Source organism: Salmo salar, chromosome 21 (assembly GCF_965601325.2).
Source record: "Salmo salar chromosome 21, fSalSal1, whole genome shotgun sequence".
In the NCBI taxonomy this organism is placed as follows: Eukaryota; Metazoa; Chordata; class Actinopteri; order Salmoniformes; family Salmonidae; genus Salmo; species Salmo salar.
Window position 1 is genome coordinate 37,421,696 of NC_138311.1, and position 16,047 is coordinate 37,437,742.

The 16,047-nt window shown below is 42.5% G+C and overlaps 1 protein-coding gene across 1 annotated transcript in view; it reads left to right on the forward strand.

Annotated features, from left to right (window-relative positions):
• The window catches only part of lmln (leishmanolysin-like (metallopeptidase M8 family)), a 32,262-nt gene that overhangs the window by 7,775 nt on the left and 8,440 nt on the right, over nucleotides 1-16,047 (forward strand). Inside the window, exons 6-13 of the mRNA XM_014165188.3 lie at nucleotides 1,922-2,100; nucleotides 13,742-13,847; nucleotides 13,994-14,088; nucleotides 14,256-14,373; nucleotides 14,577-14,684; nucleotides 15,018-15,094; nucleotides 15,321-15,431; nucleotides 15,697-15,829. Coding sequence (XP_014020663.1) covers nucleotides 1,922-2,100; nucleotides 13,742-13,847; nucleotides 13,994-14,088; nucleotides 14,256-14,373; nucleotides 14,577-14,684; nucleotides 15,018-15,094; nucleotides 15,321-15,431; nucleotides 15,697-15,829 — 927 coding nt within the window. The remainder of the gene's footprint in view (nucleotides 1-1,921; nucleotides 2,101-13,741; nucleotides 13,848-13,993; nucleotides 14,089-14,255; nucleotides 14,374-14,576; nucleotides 14,685-15,017; nucleotides 15,095-15,320; nucleotides 15,432-15,696; nucleotides 15,830-16,047) is intronic.

Sequence of the window (16,047 nt, forward strand, 5' to 3'; positions counted from 1 at the left end):
TAACCCTTTCCAGCTTTATGCATGTCAACAATTCTTAATCTTGGGTCTTCTGAGATCTCTTTTGTTAGAGGCATGGTTCACATCAGGCAATGCTTCTTGTGAATAGCAAACTCACATTTTGTGAGGTTTTTTTAATAGGGCAGCTCTAGCCAACATCTCCAATCTCGTCTCAATGATTGTACTCCAGGTTAGCTGACTCCTGACTCCAATTAGCTTTTGGAGAAGTCATTAGCCTTGGGGTTCACATACTTTTTCCAACCTACACTGTGAATGTTTAAATGATGTATTCAATATAGACAAGAAAAATACATTAATTTGTGTGTTATTAGTTTAAGCAGACTGGGTTTGTCTGTTGTGACTTAGATGAAGATCAAATTTAATTTTATGACCAATTTATGCGTAAATCCAGGTATTTCCAAAGGGTTCACATACTATTTATTGCCACTGTATTTCATTTAGCAGTCACTTTTATCCAAAGCGACTTAGTCGTGTGCTTACATTTTATGTATGGGTGGTCCCGGGAATCGAACCCACTACCCTGGCATTACAAGGGCCTTTTCTCTTCCAACTGAGCACAAAGGACGACCTCTATTGCTTGTTACTCACCTTTTAAGCTTGGCCTTTTTAACCAGTGACGTTATTCTATTAGACATACAGTACATTTAATCACTTTAAATAGTTGTATTTTACTTGGCCTGAAGAAATTAGTACCGTAATTTCCGGACTATTAAGCGCACCTGAATATAAGCCGCACCCACTGAATGAAAAAAAATATATATATATATTTTGAACATAAATAAGCCGCAGGTGCCTACCGGTACATTGAAACAAATGAACTTTACACAGGCTTTAACGAAACACGGCTTGTAACAAAAATAAATAGGCTTTAACGAAACACGGCTTGTAACAAAAAATAAAAAATTAGCAGTAAGCTTTAGTTGTCTTTTTGCACTGAGTCAATTCCTCACACTGCTGTTTCCAACGTCTTATCATCGACTCATTAAGACCAAGCTCCCGTGCAGCAGCTCTATTTCCTTTTCCAACAGCCAGATCAATCGCCTTCAACTTGAAAGCTGCATCATATGCATTTCTCCGTGTCTTTGCCATGATGAGGGTGACAAAATGACTACCTCAATCAGAATGATGGGTAGTTTGAGGGCGCTCGATTTAATCTAAACAGTAAACAAAAAACTTGTTTGACCGTAACCCGTTCGGCAATTTCATCGGTCTAATGAAAGCTTCATGCCGCCAAAAAACTGAACACGTCACAGAATGTGTTTTTTTTAATTATTTTTTAAATTGAAAGCGGGAAAAATCCATATTAGCCGCGTCATTGTTTAAGCCGCGAGGTTCAAAGCCTTGGAAAAAAGTTGCGGCTTATAGTCCGGAATTTACGGTAGTTAAAACCTATGCTTACATGCTCAACTGGGTTTCCTCTACAGAATATCTACTCACCTGACTTGCTATTATTGCCTTCTGCTGCTATGTTGAACAGGTCTTTCTTGCAAAAGACATTATCTCAATGAGACTAACCAAGGTTAAATGGAATGATAGGAAACCGCCCTTGACGCACATGCGATCCACATGCCTGCGTGGAATCCAGTTCCGGACACACCGGTCTTCACACGGTCTTCCCTCTCTCCCTGCTTATTCCATCTATCCCTATCAATAAAATATGTATTTTTAAAAAGATGCTAAACTGATAGGCCTATAGAAAGGTTGGCTGATGTTGGTCTTGAGTACTGTACTGTGATGATGTTATTATTATGATCATCATGTGATTTTCAGTAATGCAAGGTATTTCAGGTCTTACTTGTAGATTCAGGGCTCACCTGTAAAGGAGACCTGGGTCACAATGTGACTTTCCTGTGGTTAAATAACTAAAATGAAATAAATGGTATTCTGTGTATCGGATTTCCAGCAATGCAAGGTGTGCAGTGAGACAGGGAGGTCGTGTGGCTCGGCAGGGCCTCCGGACGGGAAGGGGGTGGAAGGGGCTGATTTTGTCCTCTACGTCAGCGGGGTGACTACAGAACGCTGTGGACAGGAGAACATTGTGGCCTACGCTGCATACTGTCAGCTGGAGTCTGAGCTGGACAGGTAAGCCTGCAACCCTATACACCTTTTATTAGGGGTGTAACGGTACATCTTTATTAGGGATGTCAAATCAAATTTTATTGGCCACATACACATTGTTAGCAGATGTTATTGCGAGTGTAGAGAAATGTTTATGTATGTTACGGTACACGTATTCGTTTCCGAACTGTTCGGTACGGGGACCTCAGTTCGGTCCACAATGTGAACCTGAATAAATACATTAACTCCTAAGGCTGCAGAAATCTTATTAGCATAATTAAAAATCCCCATAACAATCTGTCAGTTTAAACTAGAGAGATCAGCTTTTTTGCATCCACCTTTGAAAGAGCAGTGTATGTCAGATCATGAGACATCCCGAGTAGCTTCCAAACGGTTTGGTCTACAAACTATTATGACCCCTCTATGGAAAGATGACTCTCACGAACACGTTTTGCTCTACAACCCCCACAAGTGTCTTGGGACTCGTCTGAAGTCGCTACAGCCGATCTGCCAACTTCTGTCTGTGGTGTCCCAACAGTTTGGGCTACACACTAGTATGACCCCTCTGTGTAAAGGTGAGACTCTTGCTTTTCTCTAGGACGCTCACAAGACTCGTCTGAAGGTCCCCCGGTACCAGTAAAAAAAAAAAAATGGAATTATTAATAGAGAATGTTTAGTGACAAAAAATAAGGGGTTAAATACATCTAAAATAAATGTTTCCTAGATCTTTCTGATCTCTCACATATACAGAGCCTTCGGAAAGTATTCAGACCCCTTGACTTTTTCCACATTCTGTTACGTTTCAGCCTTATTCTAAAATGTATTAAATATTCACAATACGCAATAATGACAAAGCAATAACAGGTCTAGAGGTCCTCTGTGGAGATTGGAGAACCTTCCAGAAGGACAACTATCTCTGCAGCACTCCACCAATCAGGCCTTTTAAAAAGCATGACAGACAGCCCGCTTGGAGTTTACCTAAAGGACTCTCAGACCATGAGAAACAAGATTCTCTGGTCTGATGAAACCAAGATTGAACTCTTTGGCCTGAATGCCAAGCGTCACGTCTGGAGGAAACCTGGCACCATCCCTACGGTGAAGCATGGTGGTGGCTGCATCATGCTGTGGAGATGTTTTTCAGGAGCAGGGACTGGGAGACTAGTCAGGATCGTGGGAAAGATGAACTAAGCAAAGTACAGGGATCCTTGATGAAAATCTTCTCCAGATATTTTCTTTTGATACTTCAATTATTTAAAAAAAAAATCTTATACCTTTCCTTGACTTAGACAGGGCTTAGACTGTTTACTGCCCAAAATAAGCAGTTAAATTAATGTAAAAAAATATATATTAACTCAGCAAAAAAAAAAATTCTCCCTTTTTCAGGACCCTGTTTTTCAAAGATAATTCATAACAATCCAAATAACTTAACAGATCTTAATTTCTAAAGGGTTTAAACACTGTTTCCCATGCTTGTTCAATGAAGATGCTAAACTACAGGACTGTTTTGCTATCACAGACTGGAACATGTTCCGGGATTCTTCCGATGACATTGATGTGGTGTATTCCTCAGTCACTGGCTTTATCAATAAGTGCATCGAGGACGTCGTCCCCACAGTGACTGTACATACCCCAACCAGAAGCCATGGATTACAGGCAACATTCGCACTGAGCTAAAGGGTAGAGCTGCCGCTTTCAAGGTGCGGGACTCTAACCCGGAAGCTTACAAGAAATCCCGCTACGCCCTGCGACGAACCATCAAACAGGCAAAGCGTCAATACAGGGCTAAGATTGAATCATACTACACCGGCTCCGACGCTTGTTGGTTGTGGCAGGGCTTGCAAACTATTACAGACTACAAAGGGAAGCACAGCCGCGAGCTACCCAGTGACACGACCCTACCAGATGAGCTAAATCACTTCTATGCTCGCTTTGAGGTAAGCAACACTGAGGCATGCATGAGAGCATCAACTGTTCCGGACGACTGTGTGATCATGCTCTCCGTAGCCAACGTGAGTAAGACCTTTAAACAGGTCAACATATACAAGGCTGCGGGACCAGACGGATTACCAGGACGTGTGCTCCGGGCATGTGCTGACCAACTGGCAGGTGTCTTCACTGACATTTTCAACATGTCCCTGATTGAGTCTGTAATACCAACATGTTTCAAGCAGACCACCATAGTCCCTGTGCCCAAAAACACAAAGGCAACTTGCCTAAATGACTACAGACCCATAGCACTCACGTCCGTAGCCATGCTTTGAAAGGCTCACATCAACACCATCAACACCATTATCCCAGAAACCCTAGACTCACTCCAATTTGCATACCGCCCAAACAGATCCACAGATGATGCAATCTCTATTGCACTCCACACTGCCCTTTCCCACCTGGACAAAAGGAACACCTATGTGAGAATGCTATTCATTGACTACAGCTCAGCGTTCAACACCATAGTACCCTCAAAGCTCATCACTAAGCTAAGGAACCTGGGACTAAACACCTCCTTCTGCAACTGGATCCTGGACTTCCTGACGGGCCGTCAGGTGGTAAGGGTAGGTAGCAACACATCTGCCACGCTGATCCTCAACACTGGAGGGGGTGCATGCTCAGTCCCCTCCTGTACTCCCTGTTCACCCACGACTGCGTGGCCAGGCACGACTCCAACACACATTAAGTTTGCAGACGACACAACAGTGGTAGGCCTGATCAACGACGAGACAGCCTATAGGGAGGAGGTCAGAGACCTGTCCGGGTGGTGCCTGAATAACAACCTATCCCTCAACGTGACTAAGGAGATGATTGTGGACTACAGGAAAAGGAGCACCGAGCACGCCCCCATTCTCATCATCGGGGCTGTAGTGGAGCAGGTTGAGAGCTTCAAGTTCCTTGGTGTCCACATCACCAACAAACGAGAATGGTCCAAACACACCAAGACAGTCGTGAAGAGGGCACAAAGCCTATTCCCTTTCAGGAAACTAAAAAGATTTGCAACATTGAGAGCATCCTGACCGGTTGCATCACTGCCTGGTACGGCAATTGCTCGGCCTCCGACCGCAAGGCACTTCAGAGGGGCAAAGCTGCCTGCCATCCAGGACCTCTACGCCAGGCGGTGTGAGAGGAAGACCCTAAAAATTGTCAAAGACCCCAGCCACCCCAGTCATAGACTGTTCTCTCTACTACCGCATGGCAAGCAGTACCGGAGTGCCAAGTCTAGGACAAAAAGGCTTCTCAACAGTTTTTACCCCCAAGCCATAAGTCTCCTGAACAGGTAACCAAATGGTTACCCGGATTATTTGCATTGTGCCCCCCCCCCCCCCCCCCCCCCCCCCCCCCTCTTTTACGCTGCTGCTACTCTCTGTTTATCATATATGCATAGTCACTTTAACTATACATTCATGTACATACTACCTCAAATTGGCCCAACCAACCAGTGCTCCCGCACATTGGCTAACCGGGCTATCTGCATTGTGTCCCACCACCCGCCAACCCCTCTTTTTACACTACTGCTACTCTCTGTTCATCATATATGCATAGTCACGTTAACCATACCTACATGTACATACTACCTCAATAAACCTGACTAACCAGTGTCTGTATATAGACTTGCTACTGTTATTTTCATATGTCTTTTTACTGTTTTTATTTCTTTACTTACCTCCACACACACACACACACCTTTTTTTCGCACTATTGGTGTAAGTAAGCATTTCACTGTAAGGTCTACACCTGTTGTATTCGCTGCACGTGACAAATAAACTTTGATTTGAATTACTGAACATGCACCTGTGGAACGGTCGTTAAGACACTAACAGCTTAGACGGCAGGCAATTAAGGTCACAGTTATGAAAACGTAGGACACTAAAGAGGCCTTTCTACTGACTCTGGAAAAACACCAAAAGAAAGATGCCCAGGGTCCCTGCACATCTACGTGAACATGCTGCAAGGAGGCATGAGGACTGCAGATGTGGCCAGGGCAATAAATGGCAATGTCCATACTGTGAGACGCCTAAGACAGCGCTACAGGGAGACAGGACGGACAGCTGTTCGTCCTCGCAGTAGCAAACCACGTGTAACAACACCTGCACAGGATTGGTACATCCGAACATCACACCTGCAGGACAGGTACAGGATGGCAACAACAACTGTCCGAGTTACACCAGGAACACACAATCCCTCCATCAGTGCGCAGACTGTCCGCAATAGGCTGAGAGAGGCTGGACTGAGGGCTTGTAGGCCTGTTGTAAGGCAGGTCCTCACCAGATATCACCGGCAACAACGTCGCCTATGGGCACAAACCCACCATCTCTGGACCAGACAGGACTGGCAAAAAGTGCTCTTCACTGACGAGTCGCGGTTTTGTCTCAGCAGGGGTGATAGTCGGATTCGCGTTTATTGTTGAAGGAATGAGCGTTACACCGAGGCCTGTACTCTGGAGCGGGATCGATTTGGAGGTGGAAGGTCCGTCATGGTCTGGGGCGGTGTGGCACAGCATCATCGGACTGAGCTTGTGGTCATTGCAGGCAATCTCAACTCTCTGCGTTACAGGGATGACATCCTCCTCTTTCATGTAATACCCTTCCTGCAGGCTCATCCTGACATGACCCTCCAGCATGACAATGCCACCAGCCATACTGCTCGTTCCTGCAAGACAGGAATGTTAGTGTTCTACCATGGCCAGCAAAGAGCCCGGATCTCAATCCTATTGAGCACGTCTGGTACCTGTTGGATCGGAGGGTGAGGGCCATTCCCCCCAGTAATGTCCGGGAACTTGCAGGTGCCTTGGTGGATGAGTGGGGTAACATCTCAAAGCAAGAACTGGCAAATCTGGTGCAGTCCATGAGGAGATGCACTGCAGTACTTAATGCAGCTGATGGCCACACCAGATACTGACTGTTACTTATGATTTTGACCCCCCCCCCCCCCCCCCCCCCCCCCCTTTGTTCAGGGACACATTATTCCATTTCTGTTAGTCACATGTCTGTGGAACTTGTTCAGTTCATGTCTGTTGTTGAATCTTGTTATGTTCATACAAATATTTACACATGTTAAGTTTGCTGAAAATAAATGCAGTTGACAGTGATAGGACATTTCTTTTTTGCTGAGTTTAAATACAGTACCAGTCAAAAGTTTGTACACACCTACTCATTCAAGAGTTTTTCTTTATTTTTCCAATTGTATACGTTGTAGAATAACAGTGAAGACATCAGAACTATGAAATAACACATATGGAAATACAGTTGAAGTACATACATCTTAGCCGAATGCATTAAAACTCAGTTTTTCACAATTCCCTCTTATTTAATCCTAGTAAAAACTCCGTCTTAGGTCAGTTAGGATCAAATGTCAGAATAATAGTTGAGATAATGATTTATTTCAGCTTTTATTTCTTTCATCACATTACCAGTGGGTCAGAAGATTACATACACTCAATTTGTATTTGGTAGCATTGCCTTTAAATTGTTTAACTTGGGTCAAACGTTTCGGGTAGCCTTCCACAAGCTTCCCACAATAAGTTGGGTGAATTTTGGCCCATTCTTCCTGACAGAGCTGGTGTAACTGAGTTAGGTTTGTAGGCCTCCTTGCTCGCATACACTTTTTCAGTTCTGGCCACAAATTTTCTATAGGATTGAGGTCAGGGATTTGTGATGGCCACTCCAATACCTTGACTTTGTTGTCCTTAAGCCATTTTGCCACAACTTTGGAAGTATGCTTGGGGTCATTGTCCATTTGGAAGACCCATTTGCGACCAAGCTTTAACTTCCTGACTGATGTCTTGAGATGTTGCTTCAATATATCCACATAATTTTCCTCCCTCATGCGCTCATCTATTTTGTGAAGTGCCCCAGTCCCTCCTGCAGCAAAACTCCCCCACAACATGATGATACCCCCGTGCTTCACGGTTGGGATGGTGTTCTTCGGCTTGCAAGCTTTCCCCTTTTCCTCCAAACATAACAATGGCCATTATGGCCAAACTGTTTTATTTTGATTTCATCAGACCAGAGGACATTTCTCCAAAAAGTACGATCTTTGTCCCCATGTGCAGTTGCAAACCGTAGTCTGGCTTTTTTATGGTGGTTTTGGAGCAGGAGCTTCTTCCTTGCTGAGCGGCCTTTCAGGTTATGCCGATTATAGGAATCGTTTTACTGTGGATATAGATAATTTTGTACCTGTTTTCTCCAGCATCTTCACAAGGTCCTTTGCTGTTGTTCTGGGATTGATTTGCGCTTTTCGCACCAAATTACGTTAATCTCTGGGAGACAGAACACGTATCCTTCCAGAGCGGTATGACGGCTGCGTGGTCCCATGGTGTTTATACTTGCGTACTATTGTTTGTTTCCAGATGAATGTGGTACCCTCAGGTGTTTAGAAATTGCTTCCAAGGATGAACCAGACTTGTGGAGGTCTACAATTTTTTTTTCTGAAGTCTTGTCTGATTTCCTTTGATTTTCCATAATGTCAAGCAAAGAGGCACTGAGTTTGAAGGTAGGCCTTGAAATACATCCACAGGTACACCTCCAATTGACTCAAATTATGTCAATTAGCCTATGAAGCTTCAAAAGCCATGACATAATTTTCTGGAATTTTCCAAGCTGTTTAAAGGCTGTCAACTTAGTGTATGTAAACTTCTGACCTACTAGAATTGTGATTGAGTGAAATAATCTGTCTGTAAACAATTGTTGGAAAAATCAATTGTGTCATGCACAAAGTAGATGTCCTAACCAACTTGCCAACACTATAGTTTGTTAACAAGACATTTGTGGAGTGGTTGAAAAAACTAGTTTTAATGACCCCAAACTAAGTGTATGTAGTACAAAAAAAAATGCATGAAATGTATGTATTCACTGCTGTAAGTCGCTCTGGATAAGAGCGTCTGCTAAATGACTAAAATGTAAAAATGTAGTCTTCCGACTTCAACTGTATGTAGTAACCAAAAAAGTGTTAAGCAAATCAAAATGTATTTTATATTTTAGGTTCTTCAAAGTTGCCACCCTTTGCCTTGATGACAGCTTTGCACACTTTTGGCATTCTCTCAACCAACTTCATGAGGAATGCTTTTCCAACAGTCTGGGGTCCAACTCATCCCAAACCATCTCAATTGGGTTGAGGTCGGGTGATTGTGGAGGTCAAGTCATCTGATGCAGCACTCCATCACAGCCTGGAGGTGTGTTTTGGGTCATTGTCCTGTTGAAAAACAAATGATAGTGCCACTAAGCACAAACCAGATGGGATGGCATATCGCTGTAGCCATGCTGGTTTAGTGTGCCTTGAATTCTAAATAAATCACTGACAGTGTCACCAGCAAAGCACCCCCACACCCCCTCCTCCATGCTTTGCGGTGGTAACCACACATGCAGAGATAATCCATTCACCTACTCTGCGTCTCAAAGACATGGCAGATGGAGGAAAAATATCACATTTGGACTCATCTGACCAAAGGAAAGATTTCCACCGGTCTGATGTCCATTGCTCGTGTTTCTTGGCCCAAGAAAGTCTCTTATTGGTGTCCTTTAGTAGTGGTTTCTTTGCAACAATTTGACCATGAAGGCTTGATTCATGCAGTCTCTGCAGAGGTAACGCTGGGTCTTCCTTTCCTGAGGCGGTCCTCATGAGAGCTAGATTCATCTTGCGACTGCAGTTGAAGAATTCTTGACATTTTCCGGATTGACTGACCTTCATGTCTTAAAGTAATGATGGACTGTTGTTTCTCTTTGCTTATTTGAGCTGTTCTTGACATTAATATTGACTTGGTCTTTTACGAAGTAAATCTTAAGTGTACGACCCCTACCTTGTCACATCACTGTCATGACTCTCTCCTTGGTGAGGATCAAAGGCGCCAGATCAGCTTGGCACAGGGCTGACAGATTGCCAGACCCCCCCCCCCCCTCTCCCCCACTAGAGAGGAAGGGGGGAGTTGGGATGGTTTTATGACTTAACGCCGGTCGTAAACTTGGTCTCTCTTGCCCTGCAGTATTGAACAAAGGAATGTGCTGTGTGTAGAGCAGTGGTTCTTAACCTGGGTTCGATCGAACCCCAGGGGTTCGGTGAGTCAGTCTCAGGGGTTCGGCGGAGGTCAAGACACACACCCGACTCATATGATTCGTGATGACACGGCCCGCTTGGCCATCATTGGCTGCCGGTGATCACGCAACATCGCTTGGCCTATCTGTGCTGCAGGGAATTTGGCGCGCTCAGTAGTCGAATTGTGACTGTCGTGATGGTACGTCGTGTGATTTCTTTCTTAATATTTTAATCCCTTCATACTAACTATGTCGAGCAAAAAAAGAAAGTGGTCGGACGAATATGTACAATATGGATTCACATTTTGTAAGCCTCTTACGACAACAACTAAGGCAGCCGATGTGAATAAACTTGTGGATGACTTCTTCAAAGACAGCAATCTTTCGTGGGATATGGTTTCTGCAGTTTGTTCGGACGGAGCTCCAGTCATGCTGGGAAGAAAGTCTGGTTTTGGTGCGCTAGTGAAAGCCGATGCACCACACATCATTGTTACGCATTGTATACAGCAACTCTTCAGAACAACAACGCTCTCAACGTTTTGGTGTCAACAAATGGTAACGTACCCTGTTATTGCTAAGAAAGCTCTGGAGATTTTCATACCGTTTGTTACAACATATCTTTGCGAGCAATCCTTTTCGAGGATGCTGGACATAAAAACGAAGAAAAGGAACAGACTTTGTTGCGAAAATGACATGAGAGTGGCACTTGCCAAGGTGAAGCCGCGCATTTCTGAACTGGTCTCTGAAAGGCAACAGCAGAAGTCACACTGATTTGCAGTAAATATTCATTATTATGTTTTTGTTTTTGTGTGAAAATCATGTTTTAATGGTTTTGTTCTTTGAACACTGATGTTGATGCACGGTTCATTTTGTGCACCAGTAAAATATATACCTATGTTTTGAATTTTATTTTTCCAATTAAGAAGGGTTCGGTAGAGACTCTTGCCAAAACTTCAACGAACGGACACTGGGCCAATTTATTTAAACATTCAAACGTTGGGGATGATGAGGTATGGAATATAGAAAATTAATATCTATTTTGTGATGTCATTAAGATTATCAGAAAGACTGTGACTCAAAGTGTACACGTGCTATTTATCAGGTTTACATCTAAATGTTGTATGAAATAAATTATTAAGAATACTTTTGAAAAGATAGAAATGTGATTTTAGCCTTCTAAATGAGATAATGGCATTTCATATAAACCTGGGCCCAGTTAGTAACCACGCCCACGTGAACACAGACATTGTGTCAACAGGACGGAACGCTGTCCAAGGCCAGAGTGCTTAAAAGGACTTTAAATACAGACCAGAGAATGTGAGGACATGGTCCACATGTTGAAATGATTAAAAACTCCAAGATCAGAAAATGGTAAGACCCTCTGAATCTCTCAACGATTGAAGAAGATGAAGACTACACCAAAACATGCACCGTCTGCAGCTATGCATGTAAAGTAGTCTAGGACAACTGACCAAAGACTGGAGAGAAGAATAGATCCCCATCACAACGGGGTGGTACACCTCTGATGTATCTATTCTAACGAACACTCCAAGACAAAGTAGCATACAACTAAGGACATTGTGACTTCTGGTGGACATCCAGAAACTTACATCAAACTACTCGCCATAGACTGAATGAGTGGTTTCAACAGAGAGACATCTACCCGTAAATATATGTTGCATTTCTAATCTGAATGAGCGGTTGTTATGGGACTAAATATTCTGACTACGGTGAGTGTAGTTTCCAAACCATGTATGTGTTTTTATGTATTTCTGTGTGATTTAGTTAGTTAGTAAATAAATAATTAAGCCAGTTTGTGTATCGCTGATTCATCACTTAAGTTAGGGTTCGTGCAGATTTACATAGTCAACGACGTTCAGAATGAGACTGATATGAGGAAATAATTAATAATTGACTTATTGATGTAAGAAGAGATATTTTGATAATCTTTAGAGTTTAAGTCGGGAGATAGTAACTCGGTAAACAACTTTTCCCGTGGTGCCCCAAATTCCTAATGAGTTAATTGTTACATGATTTAATTGAGGATCATTAATGTGATTACTGCTGTTTATCGAATAATTACCTACTACATTTAATTAGTAACGTCACGACATCACAATTGATTGGCTCAAACGCATTAAGAAGGAAAGAATTCCACAAAATAACTTTTAACATTGCACACCTGTTATTTGAAATGCATTCCAGGTGACTGACTACCTCATGAAGGTGGTTGCAAAAATGCTAGGTGTGCAAAGCTGTCAAGGCAAAGGGTGGCTACTTTGAAGAATATAAAATATATTTGGATTTGGTAAACTTTTTTTTGGTTACATGATTCCATATGTTTTATTTCATTGTTTTGATGTCTTCACTATTATTCTACAATGTAGCAAACAGTAAAAATAAAGAGAACCCTTGAATGAGTAGGTGTGTCCAAACTTTTGACTGGTACTATATATGTTTTTGATACGTCAAGGGGTCTTAAAATTCCAAATCAAATAGCTAAATTATCCTTGGTATGACCCTATTAAAGCAATTCCATGTAGTTTAGTAGTCCTCCATTTAAATTTCCAGTTTGGGAAAATGTTTGCTTCCAAGTAGATTACAACGGCGATGAAGCCGCGGATCTGCGCCCATTCTCAGGGTTTCTTTCAGCACCTCGTGAAAGTGCTCGAGCCACATTACGATCTTCCCTCTTGCACCCATTTCAAAAAACGGGTAGTAACCGCTCTATGTAAGCCAACCAAAGCTGAAGTTTTCAATTAATTGGCCAATCACATTACCCCGGTGTGGAAGCTGTACCACGCTACAGACACGCCCCCTTTTATAAGTGCGCATCTGGCACTGAAAGAGGTAGTGTCATGGTGCGTTCGTAATCAAGTGGGAAGTGGGAATTTACCACATACAACTGGGGAAAATCCACTTGGACGGCCCTCAAACTGGTAATTACTTGTGGAAAACTTGTCTATCACCCTGAGCACCCACTTCTCCCACATGGTAACCTCTGACGTTACCTACTAAGGAAATGGCCTCTAACAGCATTTTCAGCCATTACTATAAATGCAACAAGAAAACATAATTTAAAAGAAGCAATCTGTTAATGTTGTTTTTTAACTCTATAAGTAGTTTTATAAGTATGTTAGCTGTACTTTTAGTTTTTGGTTGCCACAGCTTGTTGGCCATTAGCCAATCAGCGTTTCTCAACGAGTTCAAATTAATCTAAGTAGTATTGACGAATTCATAACGGGTCAATTCCCACCTTCCACATGGTTACAAATGCAGCATCAGAGTCAACTTGAGAGGCACAACATAACAATCCGGGCACAATAGAATGCAAGGAACATTGTGAATGCTGAACATTGTAAATAGCATTTAATGTTCCTGCTGTACAGAAACTGAACCGTGACCCCAAAACTGCAATATGTACTGAACCATGGGTTTCGGGAACCATTACACCCCTACTCTTTATACACACCTGGTTATATACACCCTTAGAATATATTTTAGAATGGCAGCATTTTAGGATATTTCAGATTGCCGTAGGTAGTGATTGGGTCTGGTAGGTGACATGGTAGTTATTGGCCCCTGAATAGGTATTTTAACCCAATGATATCATAATAATGTCAGTTTCACTCTCTTTACCTTTTCAGGCCCATTGCTGGATATGCCAACCTGTGCCCCAATATGATATCCACCCAACCTCAGGAGTTTGAGAGCATGCTGTCAACCGTCAAACACGAAATCATACATGCCTTGGTGGGTGCATTGGAATCTACTTTATATTCCTATTGGGGCAAAGCTAGTCATGAATTACTTAAATAAATACGATAATCAATCGAACCTGTCCAACACAGATTTCATTATTGATTGAGTAATATAATCTTTACTTATCTGTCCAAAAGGGTTTTTCAGCAGGGCTGTTTGCGTTTTATCATGATTATAATGGCAAGCCATTGACACCTCGGTTTGCAAGTGGACTACCAGCATTCAACGAGAGGCATGTATACTTGATCATTTTCCTCTGCTGTCAGACTGTGTTTTTATAATCGTGCTGTTTGTAATAACCAGTTGGCTTAGATAATATTGTAATTGTTTTTCTGTTGTGCATTGTATTTTCTCATTCATTTTGTTAACATTTAAGACTATTTTTGCTTTCTATTATAGTTTAGGCCTGTATCAATGGAGTGATGCAGTGATACGTAGAGTGACTCGATTATGGGACATCCGTGGTGGAGTGATGGTCCGTCATGAAGTGCATCTTCTAGTGACGCCGCGTGTTGTGGTAAGAATCCTCGTTTTAACCTCCTCACCATTGAATTATGTATTTACATGCATTTGTCATGGGTAGATACAGTATGTCCCTTTTGTAGAGGCTATGCTGGACTGTTCTGTGTGGTGTTATGCTATTTTGTTAAGTTGTGCTGCACTGTCCTGTCCTGTAATGTGGTTAATGTTTATGTCCTGTATCCCTGCATGTGTTGGCAGGAGGAAGCGAGGAGACACTTTGGCTGTCCCATTCTGGAGGGTATGGAGCTGGAGAACCAGGGAGGGATGGGTACTGAGCTGAACCACTGGGAGAAGAGGCTACTAGAGGTAAAAGGAGGGCTAAAGATTGATGGCATTGTACTGTGCTTAGTTTTTACTGTTATCTGAAATGATTCCTTTCTGTACAATATGTATAGCCTACGTTTGTGGTGTATCTTTACTCAGCCTAGTAGAACTGATGTCTGTAATGGAATTCCTGATATAGACCTAACCACACCATACCCTTTCACTCAGTTTCATAGTCTGTATAGCTATTGTGAATTCTGTATTTCTTATTTAGCTATAGTTCACTACTCATCGTCAGCATTTATATGCTCATATAGGTTCATTATTAATCTATATATCATACTTGGATGATTCTCCTGTTTGTATTGATAACAGAACGAAGCAATGACTGGATCGCACACACAAAACAGAGTGTTTTCTAGGATCACCTTGGCCATCATGGAAGACACAGGGTAAGGTTGCTGACTGTTTCCACAAAATATATGGAATACAAGAAAATAATGACTTTTACATTTTATGTCATTTCAAGAGCTTTGACTATTAAACAACTTGGCTCTTTTTTCTTGAGCATTGGCGTGATTGAAAGTTTTTGTCTTTGACATATGATTTGTATTGAAGTTCAAGAGTTTACCTGACTTGATGTACAATGTGTTCGGGTCATCTATGTCTCCTATGTAGTTGGTACAGTGCCAACTACAGCATGGCAGAGAGGCTGGACTGGGGCAAGGGCCTGGGCTGTGACTTTGTGATGAAAAGCTGTAAGTTCTGGATTGAAAGGCAACGTCAGAGGTAAGGAGGTATCTAATCAGAGTTAAGGTTTGTTATTGTACACAACAGGCTGAAACATCTGAACGTCTAGGCACATGGCATGCCCCTAAACAAATTTAAAGTAGCACCAGACGATGCACCCTGTCTCATATGTCAACATTTCTGTCAACACAAACATCAAGCCTTAGAAACTCTATTAGAAATGGTAAAAAAACACAATAAAAACATTTAAATGACAAACTGTGGCTCTACCTGATCCAACCCTCGGTGTGTTATTGTTTTTCAGTCGTAAAGTGGTGACCCCTTACTGTGACACGGTGCGGGCCACACCCCTCCAGCTAACCTGCAGGCAGGACCAGCTGGCTGTGGCTGTCTGCAACCTGCAGAAATACCCTCAGGACCTACCCCTGGACTACCAGGTAAAATACTAGTCTGACAATGCAATCCTTCAAAGCCTAGAAATCGAGGCTATGACAATACACCCAGTGATAACCACATGATGCTAGCAAGAGTCTGTGTCAGAAAACTATTGGACCACTACAGGGGATTAGAAGACAAACATAAATATGGCAAGTGTATGACACCCAACGATTTACTAAACACTTGCACCCAAGCAAAGTTTGTACCTATAAGACAA